Raw genomic sequence first — 26,887 nt, 5'->3', positions numbered from 1 at the left:
ATGAGCGTGGTTGGTACACCAGAGAACCTGAGTGTTTTTAGACACTGCCCCATCCTTGTTTAGGCAAATGCTGGGCTAGTCCCAAGTTCTGCCTCAGAAGATGCAGTACACAAATGGTAAAAAATTTGATGAGACGCAGAACAAAGGTTACATAATCCAGAGTCATGCAAATGCTTCCCTCTCCTAGGTAAATGACAACAGTGGCAGCAGGATGAGTAAAGTGGGCCACTTACCAGGTGGTATTAGTGCTAAGCAGAAGAGGAAGATTTGGCACATAAAAGATTAAGCCAGCATTTATGATACATACTGACCATCAAGATGATTTATTCTCCACTCGGATGTACAGGGTGTCCCAGGAGGAGTGGTAAGTATTCAATGATAGGAGAGGAATGATCAGTCAGAGCAAAACATGGGCTCTAGAATGCATACTGTAAGAGTTATGAGCACTTGTTCATCTTTGCTGCTATAAAACACATCTCTGCTACTGGAGCAGAGTATGAAATTTTAAGCCCTTGCTTACTAGACTTTTGCTTTGAATAACTGTTACTGTCACAGAATGAAGGCTTTCATGGCAGGCGTTGTAATCACTTAACACTTCCGAGCTGAGATGCCATGATCCACAAATAAAACTCTCCTCTTACGTTTCGCCCTTGACTGCAGAAGGCGAAACATCAGGGGAGAGTTTAATGTATGAACCACAGAATCTCAGCCCGGAAGTGTTAAGTGATGTTCCTGTCACATTCCTGAATACTGACCATTCATCATGGGACACCCTGTGTGTATAAATGATGCTGTCTGAACTATGGTCTGCTCTTGCCACAGCTACTGGAAAGCTGCTGTTATCAAATACTGTGAAGAGGGAAGCCTTATCTACAGTATGCAAAGCAATCACCTATGAATGTACTGTTCATCACAATTGGGGCTGTGTGCAGGGGACATGTGAGTAGAGGACTGTCGTTTTTAGAAATGAGTCTCATTACCCTTCGTCATGTAGCCAACATTCATGAAAGGTGCATGACTTCAGCCACATTAATCTCTGTGTGTGAGTTTTATATCTTAGAGTGTATGACAGAACTCCATGCCTTTTATGTGGAACTGTGACTGTGCAACTCTACAATGATAAACTCTCCTAAAGTCTTTACCCCAGACCAAAAAGGTGAAGCACAATTTCTTCTTGCATGATAAAATGCTCATCCATACAGGTCTTGTGTCATAACTACTTTTAACAGCAAAAAATTCACTGTGTGATGTGGCCAACTCAGTCTTCTGATCTGAATTCCATTTTGTGTGTGTGTGTGTGTGTGTGTGTGTGCGTGTGTGTGTGTGTGTGTGTGTGTGTGTGTGTGTGTGTGTGTGTGTGTGTGTGGGGGGGGGGGGGGGGGGGGGGTGGGTGGGGGGGGGGGGGGGGGGGAGGGTGGGAGTGTGTTGCTGCCTAGTCCATTACAAAGGCAATTTTTGTAATCTTTCTGCATCTCCTTATGGAAACTATTTTGGTCCATGTTTCATTTTGTGCTTCCTCTTAGGTTTGAACCGACATACTGAAAACTGGAAACCCTCTCTCCACTCCACACACACACAAAATCATCCAATCACAAAGAAAAAGAAATCACTTCATAGCAGTAATTGTAATGGTTAGCAAATTTTGTTTTGACAGTATGTTATAAGCAGATAATACTTTTTCTTTGATATCCAAACTTCTTTAATCCCACATTGTACTATTTCATAATACAGACAACTCTGGCTAAAAATAGGTAACATAAAATCAGTCTATAGTTAAGTTTCAGTACTCTTCCTTCAATTTGCCAGGAATATTAAAAAACAATCTCTATTTTCTGTTTTGTAGTGCACCATAAATTCTAACAACATTAAAACAAATATTTTTGTAACTTAATTATAGCTTGTATTACAAAATCATAACAACATTGAGCACTCAGAAGTAACAGCTTCAGAAATGTGAGCATGGAAAGTAAAATTAAAAACCTCAGTCCTGTTTCATTTATTTCTGGTGTTAATAGCTGCAAGATTTATTTGAAGTTTCCCACACTTACTCTGCACTAGTACACGCGGTATTTAGATGTTTACACTTTGTTACAGGTGCATCAAAACAGTTAAATTATCATTCACAGGATACCTAGGTGGCTGCCATAAGAATTGAAAGATATTTAATGTTATTGGTTTAAATGCAGAAAAACTGTAAAATATGTTTAGGTGATTTTTATCATTAATGAGCAATTGTATAACATTCCAATATTTTATGAAAATGACTCTCAGGAGATAATAAATGCACTGGCATCACAAAATTCATATGGCACATTTCATTCACCACTTATAAAAGTTTAACAGTTCACTTTTACAGGGTTATCATCTTAAAAATTTATAATAATTATTTAACATAAGTTGTAGATGTTGCTAAAAAAATAAATGCTATACAATGTTTTAATGTTTCAATTTGACACCTCCATTTAAAACAGTCCTTGAATTTCTCCTGTCTCAGTGTTTAGGTCCATATCATATATGTTTGGTCTCGTTCCCAATCCTGGCATTTTTGATATCTGCAAAGAAACAATAACACAGATTTCATTAGCTGCAACAGAATGATTCCATCTGACATTTTATACTCTGATGATACATTGTTGGAAGCAAGCTATCTCTCGTGACACTGTGGGTCAAATGTTCTTTCAACCTACGAAACAAGTGCCATTACTGGGTACAGAGTAGGACTATAGGTAGGGTAGAGATGGTTTGACAGGTGATGCGGTATTAAGTATTGTCATAAAGAAGACCCATGTCCTTGCCCAACATTCCTATTTTCCAATTCTGAAATGCCTGTGTGTGTGTGTGTGTGTGTGTGTGTGTGTGTGTGTGTGTGTGTGTGCGTGCGTGTGTGTTGCGCGTGCGCGCCTTGCAATATCTTTTGGCATTGGTTATGGTCCCAGGAGCTAAGAAGTCTATCAACAATAGACCCTTTTCATCTCACAATAATGTGTCTACACAGCCAGGAGAACGTGTTTATTTAAAGTTTCATAACTTGGACAAAGAGGAATGCCACCAATCATGTGATTGGAGTTTCATTTCGAGTGTGAATGGGAACACCCAACTTTCACCACCAACAACTACTGAATCTGAAATGTATTCCTTTACATCTGTATAATTTCAGAGGCATTTTTTTTAGAAGAGTCAATTAATTGCTGATGGTTATGAACATTTGAAAGACCCATCTTATGCACACCCTCTGATATACTAACTTTTTGGTCAAAGTCCTATGGCTCACTCCCATGTCTTTCTGTGTTGTTAATTTCAGTTATGACCAGTCGTAAACTTCCTATACCACTAGTCAGGGTTGTTGACAATAGTGCATAAATTTCAATACATTTCTTTCAGTTTTTGGTAAATTTTGATAGGTTTAATGCCTTTAAAACTATACAGTCATAAAAAAACACAAAAAAGTGGCTGCACTAGCTTCATAGCTGGAAGTAGTGGCAAAATGGGACCTCTATTACATGAATACTTTACCTCCCATCCCAGCACTTTGTAGACATTATTTTTGGGACTGTCCTTGTATTTAGATCAAAGAAAGGGTGATAGTTAGGTAAAAGCAATATCTGTATCAAAATAACAAAGTGAGTAACAGCAAACACTGTTGAGAATGGAAGGCAACAATGCTGTCAGTTCACTAACACCTACATGCTCACTATAGCTATGGCAGCAATATCCATGTGATTCCAGTCTGAATACATTCACAATGAAGTTTCTAATCCACAAGTCACAGTTAACAAATAATTTTAGTATATGTTTTTGTTTATTCTATCTGGCTTCACACTGAGGTATCTGAAAGCTTAGTCATTGTAGAATAGTTGATTGAAACAACAGTCACCACACAATAGTGGTTAAAAGATATTCTAGCAGTTGAAAGAGTGTGTGAATTTTAAAAGCGAAATTTTACACATGATAAGTAATTTCTAAGGTTTTCTTACCTCTCCAACAACAGGGACAACAAATCCTGCTCCAGCTGATGCAAATACATCTGTTACAGGAAGAACAAAGCCAGTAGGTGCACCTTTGACAGTTGGATCTCCAGTCAAAGACAATGATGTTTTGGCCATGCACAATGGCAGTTTATCGTAGCCCTGAAAATTTTTAAATGTAATAAACATGAAGTTTTTCTGAAAGGCTCAGATATTGACAATTATAATATGTCTGTGTCTGTATATGTATGGATGGATGGGTGTGTGTGTGTGTGTGTGTGTGTGTGTGTGTGTGTGTGTGTGTGTGTGTGGGCGCGCGCGCGCGCGCGATATATACCTATCCTTTTTTCCCCCTAAGGTAAGTCTTTCCGCTCCCAGGATTGGAATGACTCCTTACCCTCTCCCTTAAAATCCACATCCTTTCATCTTTCCTTTTCCTTCCCTCTTTCCTGACGAAGCAGCCGCCGGTTGCGAAAGCTCAAAATTCTGTGTGTGTGTTTGTGTGTTTTATTCATTGTGCCTATCTACCGGCGCTTTCCCGCTTGGTAAGTCTGGGAAAGCGCCGGTAGACCTGGTCCTACTCCAAATCCCATGCCACTTTCCTTGACGTTTACCTCCATCTGTCCAATGGCCAGCTTCACACATCCGTCCACATCAAACCCACCAACAAGCAACAGTACCTCCATTATGACAGCTGCCACCCATTCCATATCAAACGATCCCTTCCCTACAGCCTAGGCCTTCGTGGCAAACGAATCTGCTCCAGTCCTGAATCCCTGGACCATTACACCAACAACCTGAAAACAGCTTTCGCATCCCGCAACTACCCTCCCGACCTGGTACAGAAGCAAATAACCAGAGCCACTTCCTCTTCCCCTAAAACCCAGAACCTCTCACAGAAGAACCCCAAAAGTGCCCCACTTGTGACAGGATACTTCCCGGAACTGGATCAGACTCTGAATGTGGCTCTCCAGCAGGGATACCACTTCCTGAAATCCTGCCCCGAAATGAGATCCATCCTTCATGAAATCCTCCCCACTCCACCAAGAGTGTCTTTCCGCCGTCCACCTAACCTTCGTAACTTCTTGGTTCATCCCTATGAAATCCCCAAACCACCTTCCCTACCCTCTGGCTCCTACCCTTGTAACCGCCCCCGGTGTAAAACCTGTCCTATGCACCCTCCCACCACCACCTACTCCAGTCCTGTAACCCGGAAGGTGTACACAATCAAAGGCAGAGCCACGTGTGAAAGCACCCACATGATTTACCAACTGACCTGCCTACACTGTGACGCTTTCTATGTGGGAATGACCAGCAACAAACTGTCCATTTGCATGAATGGACACAGGCAGACAGTGTTTGTTGGTAATGAGGATCACCCTGCGGCTAAACATGCCTTGGTGCACGGCCAGCACATCTTGGCACAGTGTTACACCGTCCGGGTTATCTGGCTGCTTCCCACCAACACCAACCTATCCGAACTCCGGAGGTGGGAACTTGCCCTTCAATATATCCTCTCTTCTCGTTATCCACCAGGCCTCAATCTCCGTTAATTTCAAGTTGCCGCCACTCATACCTCACCTGTCATTCAACATCATCTTTGCCTCCACACTTCCGCCTCGACTGACATCTCTGCCCAAACTCTTTGCCTTTAAATATGTCTGCTTGTGTCTGTGTATGTATGGATGGATGTGTGTGTGTGTGTGTGTGTGTGTGTGTGTGTGTGTGTGTGTGTGTGTGATTTTATTGTGCCTGTCTACCGGCACTTTCCCGCTTGGTAAGTCTTGGAATCTTTGTTTTTAATATATTTTTCCCATGTGGAAGTTTCTTTCTATTTTATATATATATAACAATGTAGAGAGAACTTGTTCTCAGATCCTGAATAAGAGAGTAGAGTAACTACCTTATTCTTTATATCATAACAACTGATTTTTTTTTTTGCACACAACCACACAACATTCTTCATTCTATAATTTTTAGCTATAGTTATTTCTAAAATATTGTAAATAAATCTGTCAGTTTTTCATAAATTGTATTGATGTTTCATTTTGCAACCAGTGCACTGAAGACTGAATCATCCATTTGAAAAAAATCAAGACCACTCATAGAACAAATGGAATAGTACAGTAATTCTTCACTGAGTAAAACGCTTACATCATAAACTAAAATGCAAGTCTTAAATAAAACAATTTATTCCTGATATGTGGCTGGGTGGTCATGTTGATATGTAGACCAGCACTCTGGCCACTGTTACAAGTGGCTGCACTGTTGCTATATACAACACAATGACACATTCATAGACCTGGAAAACATTTATTGAAGATGACAACAACTACGGATGCCTACACTCTTCCATGGAAAGCAACTACTTGCCTTTAAATGTAACGCTTAAAACATAATTTCCCATCACAATCATGTGTCTTGAAATTCCTTTTACAGAAATACAGTTCTTTAGAGATAGTCGGGGAATGACAATCTGTTTGAAATCTGCGATTGCATGGGTGCCCACCACAGTGTTTAGGTCAATACCACAGACATTTACCAAACCTAATGGACATGCTGCAGATATGCCAAAACCTTTCACAACCTACTGTCTGACATTGCCCTTATAGACTAGTGGCACAATGCTGCACAAGAACTCACTGGTACTTTCATGAAATGTGTATTAAGCAGATTGGATACAGTGTTGCCTGCCCGTATTGGACACATCACACCATAGTGCAGTGTTCCATTTGCAAAATAATTTTATTTTCATATCTTGTTGGAATTTTGTTGTTTTGTACATAATAAAGTACAATTTAGGGCAAGAATGAAATAATATTTAAGCTTTTCCTACTCCCCATTTCATATTTTTGTGTAAGGGGAGTTTTTGTGCATTTTTATTTTTTCGGACAAATGTACAAGATCCTTAACATATGTATTAATCCATGAATTAACTTCCGGGACATTCTTACATTGCACCTACACAACAACTTACGCTTATTACATACTTTTTCCTAAATGCTCACTTGTAAGCATGCTTATTTGATTTCATTGCTTACTGAGTCAACAGATCTGGTCTGGGAGGCTTTAGTTCCTTTGCAACTAACTTATTCAGGTAATTCTTCTTTCTGTTAGCACAAACAGATTCAACAGAGTTCATGCTGACACAGCAAACGAAATCAGATTCCAGCACAGTAAACAACCAACTCCAAACTGTTAGTTGTGGAAATGATTAAATTCAGGTAGTAATGTCTACCAGCATGGTCACTTGAGTACAATACAAATGAGGTACTGAGAAACATAAGGACCCAAAGCACACCATCGTTGGTTCCATATTTTAAGTGAACATCAGACAAAACAGTAAGATAGCTTTTTGTGAATACTTATATACACTGAAGTACCAAAGAAACTGAGTGCAGATTTTCCTGTATGACATTTTCACATGTGTACTGTGAATTATCAGGAATCTGGTAAAACATAAAATCTCTGACATCATTGTGGTGGTGGCGGTGGGGGGGGGGGGACACCACTGCGAGCTGCAAGAAAAGGCCAAATGGCAACTGAAGAGAGTCGTTCAATGTCACAGATGTGCAACCCTTCCATAAATTGCTGCAGATTTCAATGCTGGGCCATCAACAAGTGTCAGCATGATGCAAAGCATTCAACAAAACATCATCAATATGGGCTTTCAGAGCCAAAGGCCCACTTGTGTACCCTTGATGACTGCATGACACAAAGCTTCATGCAACGCCTGGGCCCATCAACACTGACATTGGACTGTTGATGACTGGGAACATGTTGCCTGACAAGTCTCATTTCAAATTGTATCAAGTGGATAGACATGTACGGGTATGGAGACAACCTCATGAATCCAATGGACCGTGCATGTTAGCAGCAGACTGTTCAAGCTGGTGGAGGCTCTGTAATGGTGTGGGCATGTGCAGTAGGAGTGATGTGGGACCCATGATATGTGCAGATACAACTCTGACAGGTCAAACGTACATAACCTTCATGGAATTTAAAATACAACATAATAATCAACTTATAAAAGAAGTTGACATGGTCAAATTCATGCAACTAAATGTGGACAAACACACAAATTGACTTCCTATCAAATAAACTACGCAGTTTTGCATTTGCAATGCAAATACTAGTGAATTTCACTGATTTGAGTACACGAAAAATTGCTAATCATAGTTATTTTGAATTTGTTATTAGATATGGGATAATCTTTTTGGGGAAGTTCAAGTAAAAGTATTGTATCTCAAATACTGAAACTGCAAAAGAAATTTGTCAGATACATGTGTACTGCACAGCGAACAGAGTCTTGTCACCCATTATTTCAGAAACTACAAATCCAACCTGTTCCCTCCATATACATTTATGAAAGTATAATCTTCCTACACAGCAGACAAATATTATTTGAGGAGAATCATTTTAACCACATATATAATACGAGAAATAAAAATAGTTTTATGCTAACCACACACCAATTGGAATTATATGCATGGACTCCACAGTATATGGGGATGACAATATATAACAAATTAATGGGTCAAAACATATTTAATTAAGGCTAAAGTATATTCTGTGGGAGAAATAGTACTATGCAATAGAAAAATTCATAGAGGATGAAATGATAATTTGGGTAAGGAGTAATTGTTAGATTTTACTGGATGTAAATATAACAAAAGTTTATTATTATGCTGTTTGTTTATGGTGAAATATTACCATTATTTTGACGTGTCTCCTGTACCTGAATAAAATGATTTAGATTATGTACATTATGAGACAAATAAACTAAAATTCACAAATTCAGCAGAAAGCTATCCAAAACACACACACACACACACACACACACACACACACACACACACGCACACACACAGAGCGCATTTAAAACATTTAAAGTGAGTGCTGTCAGTCTGTAAATGGGGGTTTCAAAGAGAGACTTTGTCAAAGCCAGTTTGCAGTAAAATACTAATATACAAACAACAGCTATCCAGCTAACTGTTAATCTTGGAGCCCTGTGTCATGGCCTGAGTAAACTGCTTCCATTCCCCTACCCAACCTTTCTCAATAACTGTTTCCTCTCTGAAGAAAGAATATATACTCTACTGTTTGGAAAAAGTGAAACATCAAGACCAAGATTTGTGATGACAAAGAAATTTATTCCATCAGTTAGGAACATGAGACTACATAAATGATTAGCATTACAAACATGTATATGCACTGTGACTGTGGAAGTTCAATATCAACAAATGTTCAGAATTTTTAGATCTTGTAGCATGGAATCAAAGAGCCCCCGAATATGCTGCTGGAAAATACTCTGCCACACGGTTTGTAGATGCATCCACAAAGTATAAACTGTGGTGCAGCGATTGCAGCTGAATGAATAAGTTGCCGGCCAACCATGTCCTAAACATGTTTGATGGGTAACATGTCAGGCAACAGGCAGGCCAGGGAAACAGTGGTACCCATCATTCTTCAAAGAAGGCTAGTACATTCCTAACCGCATGTGGCAGGGTATTGTCCTGCTGAAATATGGCACATGGAACAGCCTGCAGGAGGAGGAGTGCCTCAGTCTGTAAAACCTCCCTGATGTTCAGATTGCCTCAAGACATAGGAGGCCAGATTGCATGCTATAGGCAATGGTGCCCCAAACCATCACGCTTGATATTTGTTCGCTATGCCGCTCGACAATATAATCTGCCTGATTGTGTTCACCACGATGGCAGCTAATGGCACATGCAACCATCACTGTAGGGCAAGTTGAAGTGGGACTTATCCAAAAACACTACATTTTGCCACTCAGTACCCCAGTGATGGCACTCACATGCCCATTGCAGTCTGTGGTTTTTGTGGTTTCTGGTCAATGGCTGCCGACACATCATGGCATGCCACAGAAGATGGCATCACTCTATCAACACAGACATGTCCACACTTGTTGCAGTGCTCCAGTGTCATGCCAACACTGTGCACAAAGCTGTTTGTCTGTTATGGACAAGCGGGCAAGATGGTGGTCATCTCAGTGTTCTGGGCACATTGTGTCATCCAGTCACTACTGTGTATGGCCCTCTTCTCTCCATGGGTTCCACACATGCCTCACTGTTCAAGCAGCATGCCCTGTATAAGCTGCAATATCATGGAATGACAGACCCACCACAAGAGACCAATCATTCTGCCCCATTCGAACACAGTCAGATGCTGGTATTCCACCCTCTCATGTCAGCAAGGCATAGTGCCACTTGGTTGCACATTTCCACTTCACATGACAGCTCTGCACTGACTGAGCATTGCATAACATTGACCTTTCTGGCCACATAAAAGAGGGTGCTGTTGGGCCTATGTGTATGCTACATCTCTGCCATCTGAATCACTCATTATGGTTCCACTGTTATATATGTTGTCTTATTGCAGCATGTTGCAGACCACTGCTATTGAGTGTTTTACTTTTTACAAAGAGTAGTGTAGTTCTTAAGGCTCAGAACATTAAACTCTCTTGAGGTAGAGACTGAAACCAGCAACAAATGCTTTTAAAAAGCATGGAGTACTAGTCTTATAGTTAGGAATACATCCCATTAAGGTAAGTATTAGTCATCCTTCCTGTAACTTAAACAAAAATGCATGCTAAGAAATGCTACATCTGGTTGTGCAGTGGTCTCTCGTTTTTGTGGGATTTCCATGCGGATCACAGCACAATGTGTAATTTGTACATTAATAGTTTTGAAATTATATGCAATACAAATAGAACTTAAAAATAAACAAAAATAATCAATTTTTGAAAATATAATGTACTCGAATAGATAAAAAAAATTACTCAACAAGTGGCCACAGGAGAACACGCAAGTGAAGGTACTGAAATTTGCAAACTTTTGGAGCCAGTGGCCCTCTCTTATAGTCCATAGGGTGAAGGGAAAGGAAGAGGAGTGAAAGAAAAGAACTGGTGAGGTTTAGGAAATGGGGAGAGATTGGAACAGTTATTCCGATCCCTGGATCAGGGGAGACTTGTGATACGAGATGAGATGGAAAGACAGACTGTTAGGAACTCCATGAGATGAGATATGAAAACTTAAGAGCTTAAGTACAGAATTTAGGATCATAAGAAACACATGATTACTGACAAAACATCACACAAGAGTTAATAAGAGGGGAAAGGTAAGTGCATTGGGAAAGTTAAGTGCACTATACATGGTAGACAGGCGAAGGGGACAAGAATAGCAAAAGTCATAAAATAAAAGATACAGAGAAGCAAAGGGGGCGAAGAAAAGAAATAGTTACTGAAAAGAATTGCTGAGACAGAAGAAGGTGAAGTAAATTTATGCTAGGCGAGTCTCGAGAACCAAGGACATGTAGTGCCAGTTCCCACCTGGATAGTTATGAGAAACTGATATCAGGGGAGAATTCAGATGGCAAGTGTGGCAAAACAGGCACTGATGTCATGACTGTACTACTGTAGAACATGCTCTGCAACAGAATACTGTGTGTTGCCCATACATACTTTTGCTCTTTGCCCATTCAACCTAATCGATAACTTGGTGGTACCCACTAAGTTACAAAGTTAGGGCCAACTGGCACAAATAATGTATACTCGCAACACAAAATATCTTGTTGCAGAGCATGCTTCACAACAAGGCATTTGTGACTTCAGTGCTTGTTTCACCACACATGCCAACAGAATTCTCCCTGCTGATATCAGTTTTTCAGAACTCCACAGGTGGGAACTGGCATTACATGTCCTTGGTTGTTGCCACCCACCTGGCCTATATTTATGTTAATTTCCTTGTTCTCGGCATTTCTTTCCAGTAGCTATTCCTTTCCTTTGTTCCCTTTCACTTTTCTATATCTTATTTTCTTATCTGTCTATTTTTCCTCACCTGCCCTCCTCCTCGCTCCACCTGTCTACCATGTATTATGCACTTAGCTTTCCCCTCTTATTAACTGTTCTTATTAACTGTTGTGTGATGTCTTGTCCATAAATTGTGTCTTGCTTACCACCTCATTGTCATCCTTTTTAAGTTCTCAGTGTTTCAAATATCATTCGATGCAGTCCCCAACAATCATTCTTTTCTTCTCATCCTGTCCGATAAGTCTCCCCTGGCCTAGGGCTCTGAACGACTTTCCTAAACCTCTCCAGTTATTTTCTGTCATCCTTCTTCCTATCCCTTCAGCCCTTCCTCCAAAATAAGGTGCCACTCGTTCCAAAACCTTGCACATTTTCATAACTTTTATGTTTGTCTTCTCCTACAACTGCTTTGTGAGTAAATTTTCTCTATCTACTTACACTACACTATGTGTTCAACAAAAACACACATTTTCATATTAGGTGCACTGTGCTGCCACCTACTGCCAGGTACTCCATATCAGCAAACTCAGTAGTCATTAGACATTGTGAGAGAGCAGAATTGGGCACTCCACGGAGCTCACAGACATCAAATGTGGTCAGGTGATTGGGTGTAATTTGGTCATACGTCTGTATGCGGGATTTCCACACTCCTAAACATCCCTAGTTCCATTGTTTCTGATTCGACAGAAGAGGGAACGTGAAGGGATATGTGCAGCACAAAAGCATACAGGCCGACCTCGTCTGTTGACTGACAGAGACCGCCGACATTGAAGAGAGTCATAATGTGTAATAGGCAGATATCTATCCAGACGATCACACAGGGATTCCAAACTGCATCAGAATCTACTGCAAGTACTATGACAGGTAGGAGGTAGGTTAAGCAGCTGCTCGTAAGCCACACATCATGCCGCTAAATGCCAAATGACGCCTCACTTGGTGTAAGGAGCATAAACTTCGAATGATTGAACAGTGGAAAAACATTGTGTGGAGTGATGAGTCATGGTACACAATGTGGCCATCTGATGGCAGGGTGTGGGTATGGCGAATGCCCGGTGAACGTTATCTGCCAGCGTGTATAATGCCTACAGTAAAATTCGGAGGCGGTGGTGTTCTGGTGTGTTGTGGTCATGCTTTTCATGGATTCATGCATAACAGTATCTAGATTGCAATTTTGGATCCAGTTACAGAGTATTTGTTCCTTCCCACCACCTAAGCCACTTGCTTATCCATCAATCACATGATCGTTTACACTTTTTCTTTGGCATTAAAAGTATCAAAAGCGCAGCTGCAGCCCGACACACTTCCATTACAACCTCTTCCTTCACATACAGAACTATGACAGGGAAATCTCACAGAGAGTGATCTACCAGCTTTCACAGTCACTTCCACCCCGCTATGTGTAAACACTTCCAACATCTGCACTCACAAGACCCTCAGACACATAGAAAGTATCTGCAGGGAACTATCAGACAGTAACTATCCGCGAAAATTTACTCCTAGTCTAAACAATTCTGTGAGTACTATTTGAGAATACCAAACTGTTGGAGAGCAAAAAACTCTCATGTGTATCCCAGCCCTGAGACCTTGACTCATTCTCGGACCCTACGGATGAGCTGACTTTGGCCACTGTTTACATGTTGCATATTACTCACAAAAGTTCTTTGAGAGTGGAATACTCTCATATGTACAGTCATGGACAAAACGAGCGAGACCCCTCGCCTTTTCGTTATGCTGATCCACACAGCTTTGAAGTGTGCTACACAGCATAACAGGCAAGGCGACAAAATGCTACCAACATACTATGCACGGGCGTGAAATTGAAAAACCATCCGAACTTTCTCAGACTGTTTTCAATCCCGTGTAAGACTATATTAACGCTGATTAGTGTGTTAAACACAACACGTAAATATAAAATATAAATGAAAGAATAAACGCTAATTAGTATGAACTGTACTAATAAAAATCATTACGAATTAGCAAAATATTAAGCGCATTCGGCCACGAAACGGTCTGTGTCATTGTTCAGACTAGTCACACTGGATTACCGTTGCTGAATTACCATGAAATTGTGCAAATTTAGCAAAGCGTGAAGATACATAACGAAATTCTGTCAAACATCATTCGTTGCCACACTTAAGTCAATTTAGTTATCGACAAAAGCGGAAAAAGTAGGCAGTAACAAGTATGAAATCCTACAAGATCTTCATATTGACATCCACAAGATGCTGGTTCAGAATAAAGGTAGCAATAAAGCGCATTGGGAGCGCGAGAATTTCTTAAAATGGTTTTACTGATAGTCTATCTGCTTCCATCGAGATTAGAACCAAAAACAAACTAGACCTCCCTTGCAGTAGCAAATACCTTTCGCTACACTAACAGACAACCCAGGCAAACAGCCCTCTATTATTACCCCAGACACGAATAACCCGGCAGTTCCGCGATGAAAATGACAAAATAATCTGCAGTTTCTGTTGCATAGAGCTTTCTGGACATTAAAAAAAAAAAAATTTCTACCTTTATGTCACCGCTTATGTGACAATCATTCGGGACGTTTATCGAAATAACAAAATACTGTTGTTAGCGAGTAACTTTAGTATGATAATTCTGCACCACCCCAGGAAATAAATGGCGACATAGCTGCCAAACATATTTTATAATGCTTCGAATTCTCCATTAGACTCACCACAGCCAGAAAATGTTCATTAGCCGAAGTGTTTCTTAAGCTAGCTAACAATGGGAATACTCTCACTTCTAAAACACGGTGGCATTAATACTGGGATCTGAATTACCACGTGTATAGGCAAATGGATTTTATTTGCATTCCTATAAAGGTGATTTGGATCGAGAGCATAGCTACGATTAATATGCTGATGTATCGACTGCAACTATAACATGTCGAATAAAGAGAAGGGTGAATTATTCATGTGGCCCTCATCTTCAGTAACTGTCGGAGCTATTACCGTTTTAGGATTTCGTCACCTAAATAGGTAAAAATGGAACCCTACTAGTCTCACTTTCTTGGTCATCTATCTGTCTACTCAACCCTTGAAATCCGTTTACCTCCAGTATGGGCAGATATAATAAGCGGAAATGTGTCGCACTTCCTGCAGTTTACGGTCCCTTGGTGGTGTAAAAAAGTGAGCTTTTATGTCAACGCAATCTAAAGATACGACCGATATGTAAATTTACGCGAAAGGGCAAAAAATTGCTCTAAGAACTATGCGACCAAACTGCTTAGGTCATCAGTCCCCTAGACCTAGAACTACTTAAACCTACCTAAGCTAAGGGCCTCACACACATCCGTGCCCGAGGTAGGATTCCACCCTGTGACTGAAGCAGCCGTGCTGTTCGTGACTGAAGCGCCTAGAACCACTCAGCCACTGCACCCGCTAAAAACCTTTCCACCATTAACAGAATTTCGTTATGAATCTTCACGCTTTGCTAAATTTGCACACTTTCATGGTAGTTTAGCAACGGTAATGTGACTGGTCTGAACAATGACAGAGACCATTTCATGCCCGAATGCGCGTAATATTTTGCTAATTCGTAATGATGTGGGGTACTTTGTCTTACTAAAACAGTTATGTTACCTCGATAAACTGGAATTCATTTTTCTTAGTACAGTTCATACTAATTAGCGTTTCTTCTTTTATTTATATTTTATATTTCCATGTTGTGTTTAACACACTAATCAGCATTAATACAGTCTTACACATGATTGAAATCAGTCTGACAAAGTTCGGATGGTTTTTCAATTTCACGCCTGTGCATAGTATGTTGGTGGCACTTCATCGCCTTGCCTGTTATGCTGTGTAGCACACTTCAAAGCTGTGCAGATCAGCATAACGAAAAGGGGAGGGGTCTCGCTCGTTTTGTCCACAACTGTACATTTAGCTTTAGAGATAACTCCATCATCTGTGAAAAGTCTGAGCTTACTATTAATATAGCATTAATCCACATTGCATGTGGATTAATATTATAGTAATAGTAACCTCAGACTTCTCACAGATGCAACATTAAGTGGATTACAGAAATCAAGGAAGATGTGGATGAGCTACAGATTACAGTGAAAGTCCTAAAAAACAAAACTGAAAAAAAAAATCAGGAAACTCACAGACAAACAAACCAGACTGCAAATGAAAATCAACAAACAGACAATAGGAATGATGATTTCCAATGAAGAAAGAAGTATGAAATCCAAGGGCTGACGGGAAACTGAAAAATTCTTTGTATACAGTTGGCTAGGGTGGTCCAATGAAGGCCATAAAATGTAAATAAATAATAATAAATATAGTATTAAGGTCATTAATACACAATATGATCAGCAAGTGCACCAACACACTTCCCTGGAGCACCGTTGAAGTTACTTCTACAGCTGTTGTCAACACTGTATCCAAGATAACATGCTGCGTCCTCCCTACCATGAAATCCTCAAGCCAGGCACACATTTTGCTTGATATCCCACATGATGATCATAATTTCCATAATATGAATCTATGCCTTACTGAATTAAATGCTTTTTGGAAATCCAGAAGTATTGTACTGCTCTGACTACCTGGATCCATGGCTTACAGGATGTCATGAGTGAAAAGTGCAAGTTGGTTTTCACATGACCAACATTTTTAGAATAAATGCTGACTGGGATGGAGGAAGTCACTTTGCTCCAGATATCTTATTACATTTGAGCACAGAATATATTCCACGATCCTACAACAGACAAACATTGAAGATATTTGATGACAGTTTTGTAGATCATTCCTACTACACTTTTTGTAGTTGTCTCTCACCTAGGCTTTCTTCCAATCATTGCAGTGGGTACAGTATGTTAAAGTTAAAAGAGCCACAAATTATTTACAGAATCTGATAGGCACTCCACCATGCTGTCAAGCTTCGTTCAGTTATTCTCAATGGCACTGATACTAATATTTCTACAACTCATCTTTGCAATACTGTGAACATTAAAGTAATTCAGCATTTTTGTTTTGGCTTTACTATCATGAACTCCGTATCCTGAATCATCAATCTGTGACTGAGATACTGACACTGGTACTACTAACAGCCTATAGGGAGTTAATACTGGCACACTCATGCCACAACTTTCATTGTAGCTCACATCAACTTAGATTTCTACAAAATGAAGTTGCACTTCCATCACATGTGCAACTAAAAGAACAACTTTTGATTCTGATGTTATTATTTGCATATAATCATTGCCTATTTACCCCTCACACACCCACAATGCACACTTGTTGCATTGCCGTCTTCCTGCTTAATACTTGGTTGTGAACTGTAGTAATGCTGGGTTGCTTATGTAAAAGGAATTAGCACAAAAAATACACAATAATAGTGAAGAAAGAAAGGTTTATATTTCCCCCACCCATCTGCCTCTCATGGAATTACTCTGCCTATCTTTACAAAAGCAGCACAAGAATGTTTACAAATAGACAACTGAAGCATAATTAATTTTGGTATGGAAATAGTTGAAGCACTATGGGGTGCAAAGACTGACGCTGCACTCCTTGCACCACCATTTGCTTTCCTTCCTGATGTGTTTACCAGTCACCTTTTTCCTTCTGTCTGATTAAACTCTGCAGTAGAGTTGTATTGAACTTGGTTGCAGAAGCTAGACCTTTTCCAAGAAAATAATATGCAAATGTCTTTTCAATTTATGTGGACAAAGTAGGTTGATTTTTAAAAATATTTCCTCCCTTTTCAGGCAGTTTCTTCCCTACTCTCTTCACATAGTTTACTGAAGATACATTCCACCTACTATTCTTTGTATAAGATGAAACTAGTGACTGTTAATATAATAAATGAGAGGAAAAATAGCTTTTCCCACTACTTGAAAGTCTTTTGGGCAAATGAGTAGTAGCTACAGAATGATCTGCTCTGTCAAAGCCAGTTTTGTTCTTACTGTAGTCAATGTTGAGGCATTGGTCTAAGGCAGACCACATCACCCAACCATCTGTATAAGTTTGCAGTTGGGTACTGCTATAATACTAGCATATCATTCTGGAATACAGCTGTCTACTGTAGCAGTATAGACTAAATTGCTACAAGCTCTAGCCTAAAACAATGTTTCATAGGTAGGTATGAGAGAGGTGTGAGTTCCTGTCACTACACTCTGGCCAAGCATGTATAAGCGGCTTTCAAAAAGAAACGAGACGGAGGCATAATTACAGAAACCAGTACCCATATGTTAGAAGTGTTGACCCTGGCTCTTGACACACCAGTCCCACTGTGATACAAGGTGGTGAAAGGCTGCCTCAAAAATTGCCGGGGCTGTGATGTTAACCAGTTCCACATGTACAGCTGGACGTCATCATCCGAGGTTAATCGTTTGCCCCTCAGAGCCATCTTAAGGGGACCAAAAATGGCGGAATCACAGGAAGTGAGGTCTAGACTGTATGGAGGTGACCGAGAACCTCCCATTTGAATTTCGTGACTGTGTTGGCCATATGAGGCTTTGCATTGTCATGGAGCAGAATGAGCCCACGGGTGAGATTGCCTCATCATTTTTATTTGATTTCTTGGCGAAGGGTGTTCAAGGTTTGCGAGTAATGCTGAGCTTTCACTGTTGTCCCATGCTGCAGGAAATGAATCGAATGGGGACCATCTTGGTCAAAGAAGAACATAAGCTTAGGGGCAAATGATTCACCTCGGATGACGACAGCCAGCTGTATGTTTGGAACTGGTTAACATCGCAGCCCCGGGAATTTTATGAGACAGCGGTCCACCGCCTTGTGTTCACAGTGGGACAAGTGTCTCAACAGCCAGGATCAATACTACTAACATTCAGGTACTGGTTTCTGTAATTTTGCCTCTGGCTTGTTTCTTTTTGAAAGCCCCTTATATAAATACCTCCAGCTCAGATGGTAGCAGCAATTCCTGTGGCACAGAGCATTTGCTCAGAGTAGTCTCCATGCCAGTCATCAGTTGGGGGTGCAACAGAATAGCTACAGCTTCATCGAGCAACACCATCTGCTAGGTGAAGCCACTGGTCTATGCATCATAAAAGGCAGCACTGATGGTTCCGGGCTTCGAACTGCATCTGCCTACAAAGGTGGTCTGATAAGTCTGGTATATATCCATGAAATAATAGCACATTTCCATTGCACCTTTGTGGCTGGTAAGCTTGATTATTCCAAGGATCATATCATTAACCCCAACAATGTACAGAATACAGTTCATTGTTGACAGCCATCTGAATTGGTCAGTGTGTCAACTGCAACCAAAAAAATAAGACAAATGTTACTAAACATTTTCATTTGAAGGATTAAACTGATGCACAAATCAAAACAGAAGTGGAAGAAGTTCACATGGACTCTGCAACATTATTGAAGACCATTTACTTTTGGATTAAAGAAGTTAAACATGGCCAGACAAGCACTGAAGATAAAACATTCTCCAACCACCATCCAATTGAGGTCACAGTAGGAAAACCATTGACAAAATCCATGAGATGGTAACACAAAACATCAAATTAAAATTCACGAGATTTCTGAGACTGTAGGCGCCTCAATTGAGTGGGTGCATAATATGTTGCTTGGGGAACTGGCTATACAGAAGCTGTGTGTGAGATGGAATCTGTGGCTGTCAAAGTAAACCAAAAGCGCATCTGGGCACAACATTTAAACATAACGGCTGGTGATGTTTAATAGTAAACCACAAGACTTTCTGCACCGATTTGAGACTGCAGATGAAACCTGGACCCATCATTACACACCAGAGTAAAAAAATCAGTCACAATAACAGAAAAAGGCTGGTGAAAGTACACTGAAGAAGGCAAAGACCATTTTATCAGCTGATAAGGTGACAGCTACTGTCTTTTGTGATTCTCAAGGAATAATCCTCATAAATTACTTGAAAAAGACAGAAGCATAAACGAACCTTATTATGCTTGTTTGCTGGATTGTTTGAAATGTGTGTTGACTGAAAAAAAGACCAAGGTTGGCATGCAAAAAAGGGCTCTTTCACCAGGATAATGCACCATGCCACACATCAGTGATAATTATGGCAAAAGTATGTGAACTGGGCTTTGAATTGGTTCCTCATTCACACTATTCATCAGACTTAGCCCAAAGTGACTTCTTACTGTTCCCTAATTTGAAACTTTGGCTTGCTCAGAATAAATTGTCATCAAATGAGGAATTCGTAGTTGCACTCAACAAGTATTTTCCAGAGTCTGACAGAACCTATTTCTCTGACAGCACGGAAAAGCTGGAGTAACACTGGATGAAGTGTATAACCCTTAAAGAAGACTTTGTTGAGAATTAATGTGAGTTGTTTGCAAAACAAACAGTTTTTTTCTTGCTTTTTACCAAACTTATCAAACCATCCTCATTGGTGAAGCCACCCATCAGACACCATTGTCTGACACCCCAAGCAGCTTTTGAGAGTCCCCATATCAACTTGGGAATGTCCCTGTCACTCACCTTGAGCCATTGACAGTGTACAGGACTGCCATAAGCTCACTATACTACAGAGGTGGGCACCTATCTTGTATCAGAAAAGCCATGCCACCCCCAGTTCCAGTTACACCATCTCCGCATTCTACTGCTACTGCAGACCCACTCACTGCCACAGACCACAGTCAGTTTATGGGCACTGCCATCTACATACTATGAGAAATGACGAATAATAAAGAATGTTTTATTCAGTCAGCATCCTATTTCCACAGTCTTCCACATATGCCATTCTGCAGGCACAAGTGGTCCAGTGTAGTGATCAGTACAAATGTGACACCATTACATGTGGTGTCTGGCCATTACATTAATGAAAATGAGTGGCTTTATGACTTATACTGCTACTCTACACACCGTCTTCAATAAAACTATTGTGCTAGTAACCTTACATTTTCTGGAAAGAGAATAAAAATCTTGTTTTGGCCTCCACTTCACTGTCAAGAGGTGTTCTTTCCTATGGAAAACAATCAAAATCACCACTCACATTTTCATCTAGAAAGAACAAATCTACACCACTTGTAAAAAATATATATATATTTCAAGTTTTTCAACTCTCTCTGGTTCTTTGTAGTTGTATAAATCGCCACGCGTGTGATATACCTGGTGAGTGCAGCTCTCTGACAAGTGGTACTGATTACACATTATAAGACTAAGTGGCTTCAATGTAATGCTAACAGTCTCTCAGGCAGCAGGCATCGGATGTGGGTGTGTGCATTCGTGTGATGTATGGGCATGATATTAATTTATGTTTCGACCAACTCCATGTGTTATTTCAAAAACTTTGTTGTTGTATACTGTCAGTAGCTTATGTTTGTTTTGGCAGGCTTACTAAACAACATATGCATTTGACTGGTCCCTCATTAATGTTATTTTTTATTACTAAGATACAAATTACTCAGATACTTAAATTGTTATAGCATCCTAGTATAATTTAAGGAGTCAAGTTATACACTGTAAGTGAGGAAAGAATCAAAATCCTAAATAACCATTAAAAGTTGGTGATTAAGAAAATAGTAAAGCATTAAATAACTACCAATATGAGGGGCCATAAGAGAAAGGTGTTCATGTGTGCAGGAAGCATTAACTTGATTAAAAACTCTATTGACACGTTTGGTGATAGAGCACCCATAAATGCACAATGAAAATTAAATCATTACAGAACTGATATCAGTCATAAAACAAGTATTACTTTGTGCTTGTCATTGTAATGACAAGTTTTAGTTAGCAGTAGAATGCACACAGCAGAATGTTAATACTTGTTTTGTGATCATATTGGCCGTGTAATAATTTAAATGCTGAATTAATTGATTGACTATTTAATTTGAGGCCCTTGTGTTAATTTACTATAGGTATAATTGTCATAAATATCTAATACATTTTGTGCATATACAGATGCTTGCCAGAAAAGATTAATATTGTGCTTTAATTCAGTTTATTATGACATGAAAGAGGAAGGTGCTATTGAGAATCAAATCAAAATCATCAGGTAAAAGGAAACTACAACCACCAGACAACAGCATCAATATGCAACAATACTCCTAAGTAATGTATGTGTACATATCCGTAAATCATAGCTGCAGTTAAACTATTTAACTTCTACAGAGAAAAGCTTTAGTTACCTGTTTAGCATATTTTTCCAGAATTGCCTTTACTTCAGGAGTCAGCTCTACTGATCCAGCACCATACATTTCCCTAGCAATTGTATTAATTTTGTCCTCCAGTGGGATATCCAGTTCGTAGAGAAATCTGAAATGAGGAAAATACTCACTATTTATATTCAGATTTAATAATTTTACACGCACACGCACACGCGCACACACACACACACACACACACACACACACACACACACACACACACACACACACACACACAACTTGATATAACAATTCAATGCCACCACCGCTACTGAAATTGTGATTACAATGAATACTTACGATTACAGTAAAACAATGAAAATTCTAAGATGAAATAACAATATGGATATTAGAATAGATTGCTACTCACCACATAGCTGAGTCTACTATTGAATGTGCCTGTCTCTTATTCTACACAACCTCTTTATGGTGAGTAGCAATACAAGATTGCAATAATAATTGTTACTTCACTATTTTCAGGATCAGAAACTATCTACAACACACTAAAACTTTAGTCTTAGGAAATACTTTACACATTGTGCAATGGAATTACTGGCAAACAAAGTCAGATTAGGCACGCGACAATGAAGATGGAAGGCAGGCATAGGATACAGATGAGATAAATTAACTCAGTAATTAAAGTTTCACACTAAAAGAGACCCTCAAAAGCCATGGACCATGCCACTGTGGATCGGTTTGCATGCCTCAATAATAGCAACAGCCATACCATATGCGCAACCACATTGAAGGGGTATCTATGGAGAAGCCAGGCTAACATCCAATTCCTGAAAAGGAACAGCAACCTTTTAACTTTTCAGAAGTTATAGGGATGACAGTATGGATGACTGATTTGCACTTCTAACATTTGCCAACATGGACCTGCTACATTAATATTGCAGATGGCTGAAAACAACAGGAAACTACAGCTATTAAATTTCGTGAGGACATGAAGTTGTATTCTGTGGTTTAATGATCATGGTATCTTTCTGGGATAAACAGTATCACATTCAGATCTTCCAGGTGAGGAAAAACTCAGGAAGTAATTGTTAGAAACAACAAATTTTTCATTTTGTGAATCGAATCACTGAATTTTATATTCCTCAATTATGTAGGTATAACAAAGTGGTAGACAGTTGAGCATGGAAGGGGAAGAATCATTGATTTACTGTTTTGTACAACGATAATATGGCTCTGGTAGCAGCAGCTGTCCAAATTCTGTACCGAGTACCTTCATACATAAAGAGTTCACTTCGCAGGATCATAATAGTCTTAGCACTTTCCTAAGGAGTTTCACAGTGAGAAGCAAAGCATAGAAGAACAAATCACAACAGTTATGTTAGCCCCCACTGTTGTGAACAGCTGGCTAGTAACTGACAGCTGAGGTAACAGAACGATATAACAACTGTATGTAGGACAGAATGTCTGACCAAACCCATACTCTGGTTGTTGTTGCTATGATAGCTCTCCAGTAAACAACTAATTGTCAGTTACTTTGTTATTCTGATCAAAGTTTAGATCACAGAAAGGGAAATTGAGAGGCTGAAGTTAGATATAATGAGAGATAGTTAAGTGTGGTGGCAGGAAGAACACGATTTCTAGCCAGTTGAGTACAGGATTACCAACACAAAATCACACAATAGTAATGCAGTATTAGGTCTAATAATGTTTTGTGTGTGTCTGGAGGGAGGGGGGGGGGGGGGGTATACTACTGTCAGGGGTAAACCGGACCTTTTATATGCCTGGAACAATACAACTGATTGAAAATAAATAAATTTTAACAAACCTTACTTAAATTTCACTAAAAGAGGACTGGATCATAGGTAGTTCCATTCTATTTATATTAACAAAGAAAGGAGCTAGCATGCTTAGATCCTCTCCTATACAATTAGAGGGTGTTCCAAAATTATTTTTACAATGTTGATCACTATATTTCAGAAATGGGGATAGGTAGAAAGGTGCAGTTTGTGTTGTGGCAAAATGTTCACACAAACTTTAAGTTCCTCACCATCCCACTCTTCCAGCTTAGTTAATAATGAAAATGGCTACCTCCCCCTAACAGATGGCGTTGTGTGTGAAAAGGTCCATGGAGCCTTAACATGAGACCCAAGTCCATCAGAAACTCTATTAGATTTCTATTTTATTTTATTTTTATTTATTTATTTTTAGAAAGGTGCTGTGTATCAGACTCCAATGCAGGAACTGTGAGCTCACATCAGAGCAGCAATTGCATACATTAATGACAACATGCTAGGCCAGACATGGGAGGAACTAAAACTTGGCTTAGACATACTATTTGCTACAGTTGGTGCACAATTTTATCTCAGTTAAACGGCACTAAAACTTTAGGTGTGAGCGAATATTATGCAGCAAACCCAACCTTTCTATCTATCCTCATTTCTGAAGAATGTGTGATCAGAGTTGTGAAGATCATTTTCGAATACTCTGTATTTTACATACTTCTTTACTGAGAACAATGAGAAGCCACCGACAATCAATGATTGCATGCACTGTGCCACCAACCCACCCACCAGATAGTTGAATGTTTCAAATGTTGTTTGTCTCCTACTCACTTGTCTCCTACTCACTGAGTTGTATTACAACTGACTTAAATTAAGTTCATATTCATTACTACAAATAAGTACTATCTTTGAACACAAACATCTCTGTAATGTGCTTTCAAAAATCCTTCTTACTTTTCATGCATAGTGTGGGCCATAGCTGCTGATCAGTACAAGGTGTGTGCATGTTGATGTCATTACTGAAAGACAAACGAGGAATCGATCCCATGAAAGGTCCCCAGTCCCACAGAGTACTGTGGCCATTGGCCAACTGGTCTTGAACAGATTGTATATGTTTGTAAAAATAGCCCAATTTGACTGAAATGTCTGGGGTTTTTGAAGATTTTTTCCCAGTTTAAGAGTTGGCAGGCCTACTGTTAATGATACATAAGCTTAATTACATGCTAATTGCAGCTGGAACAACTTAATTCCCTGTTTTGAAGTGAAATGTTTATATTAACCTCTTTACTATAGCATATCGCTGTATGCAATGTCTTTTGTTATTGTCCTAACTGTATGTGTCATGCTGTGATAACTACACCATTTATGTGCTTTATGTTGTCCCTTTCTCTTTGAGTTTATGCAAAACAAAGGAATGTAGTTGAAGAAAGAAATAGGGTACTGTTTTAGTGCATATCATGACATCTTTAATGCATTTGCAAGTGTTGTGCGAATTGCACAGTTGGTATTGTATGTAAACAATTGCGCAGTATGTTTGTGCATAATTTTTGCAGCTGCAAATCTGAACTGTTTTATTGGCTACAATGGATTTCAATGGCGTTGAGAAACCGTGTTGCACTGAAAATTGGATGATATGGAAGTTTGCGTTATGAGATATACTACGTGCATCAGACGATGCGTACAAGATGTGTATTAGCAATGTGCAAGAACTGACAACTTTTACAGGAGATGCTACAAAATCCCAAATAAATGAATTCAATGCTTTGCTAAAAATATGGGGCAAAGCTGATTGTTCAGCAAGCCAGATTATTATTAGAAATGTTGAAGCAAAAGTCATACTGTTGCTGGTTGCATGTGAGTGTATGAGGTATGTGAGACAAGCTATATGCCATGTTTGAACAGAAAACAAAGCAAGCTGCACGTCCTATTCAGTCAGAATTGTTCAATTTTTATATGATTTCAAGTGATGACATGGTGGCAGATCTCACTCTTTTCAAAAACTTGGTTCTTTGTATGCAGCAACTCAGCATGAAACCTGATTAATGGTGTGATTACTTGACACACTGTCTGAATTTATCAAAGTGTGTGACAGTCATGATGGGCAAGATCTGAAGATCAAAAGGCGCTAACATCTGATGAAAATCTTTGTGCTTATCAGAGGGAGAAATGTGATGAATTAGTTGAACTGTTTGCTAGCAAAGAAAATGTTAAAGAAATAAGAAATGCAGACAGAGTCACTGTCAGGAATGTTACTTCGTAAAATAAGTTCAAAAATTCGACAAACAAAATGAAGCCTAAAAGTTTTGATTGTAGTGGATTTGGTCATATTAAAAGAATGTGTCCAAGTGAAAAACAAAAAAGTGTCCATAAAAAAATGAAAGTGAACTGCATGACCAGACTTTCCTTGGTGAAGTAGTGAGTGCGGAATCACACGACGACTCATGGATCGCTGATTGTGGAGCAATGACTCACACGAGTAAGAAAATCGAGTGGTACAAATTGCTTACTAAGTTTGCAAACCTACTGCAGATATGTATGGGCAACGATTTGACTATAAACACACTAGGAAAAGGGACTATTTATTTTGAAGCTTTTGTCCATGGACAGTGGAAGTTACACCATATGAATAATCTTTTGTATACTACAGAAGGACCAAGAAATCTCTTTTCTGTGTCATATTCTGTGGACAAGGGATTAGACTTTAATTCATTGAAAGGCAAGTGTGAGTTTCAAATCTATGGCATTATTAAAGCATGTGGAATACACAGGGCCAGTTTATTGAAGACACTGATTTGAGTGAAAAAATGAATTCATCTGTGTTATCCTGAGGTAAATCTTGCATCAAAGGAACCTCTGCAAATTTTGCATGAACGCTTGGGTCATCAAAGCAAACATCAGGTCCAATAATTCTTGAATTTGAAGGCTTTGGCGAAGAATTTTGTGAGGCCTTTGTTACGGCAAAGCAGCACTGGACCAGTTTCCAGTCATGATAGCAGCGTGCTACCCAACCTAAAGAAGTGATTCACACTGATCTGTGCGCACCTATAGAGAGTACATCTCTGGGAGGAGCTGAATATTTTGTGTGTTTTACCTGTGATTTTTTAAGACTACACATGGTATATTTTCTCAAGCAGAAGTCCGAGACTGAAGAGAAGATTGTGAAAATGCTGATCATTGTGAAGAATTTTTGTGGTCAATCACCAAAAGCATTTCAGTGCCATGGCAGTAGGGAATTTGAGAATACTGGAGTAAA

The 26,887-nt window shown here is 39.5% G+C and overlaps 1 protein-coding gene across 6 annotated transcripts in view; it reads right to left on the bottom strand.

Annotated features, from left to right (window-relative positions):
• Nucleotides 1-1,610: 1,610 nt before the first annotated feature.
• Nucleotides 1,611-26,887, bottom strand: part of LOC126267222 (C-1-tetrahydrofolate synthase, cytoplasmic) — a 316,907-nt gene continuing 291,630 nt past the window's right edge. For all 6 annotated transcript variants that reach the window (XM_049972201.1, XM_049972202.1, XM_049972200.1 and 3 more), the window contains 3 exons: nt 21,878-22,004; nt 3,975-4,127; nt 1,611-2,552 (listed from right to left, as the gene is read on the bottom strand). In XM_049972201.1, the coding sequence (XP_049828158.1) occupies nt 2,463-2,552; nt 3,975-4,127; nt 21,878-22,004 (370 nt within the window). In that variant the 3' untranslated portion in view covers nt 1,611-2,462. The remainder of the gene's footprint in view (nt 2,553-3,974; nt 4,128-21,877; nt 22,005-26,887) is intronic.

This window comes from Schistocerca gregaria, chromosome 4 (assembly GCF_023897955.1).
Source record: "Schistocerca gregaria isolate iqSchGreg1 chromosome 4, iqSchGreg1.2, whole genome shotgun sequence".
In the NCBI taxonomy this organism is placed as follows: domain Eukaryota; kingdom Metazoa; phylum Arthropoda; class Insecta; order Orthoptera; family Acrididae; genus Schistocerca; species Schistocerca gregaria.
This window is presented reverse-complemented; position numbering and strand designations above follow the sequence as displayed.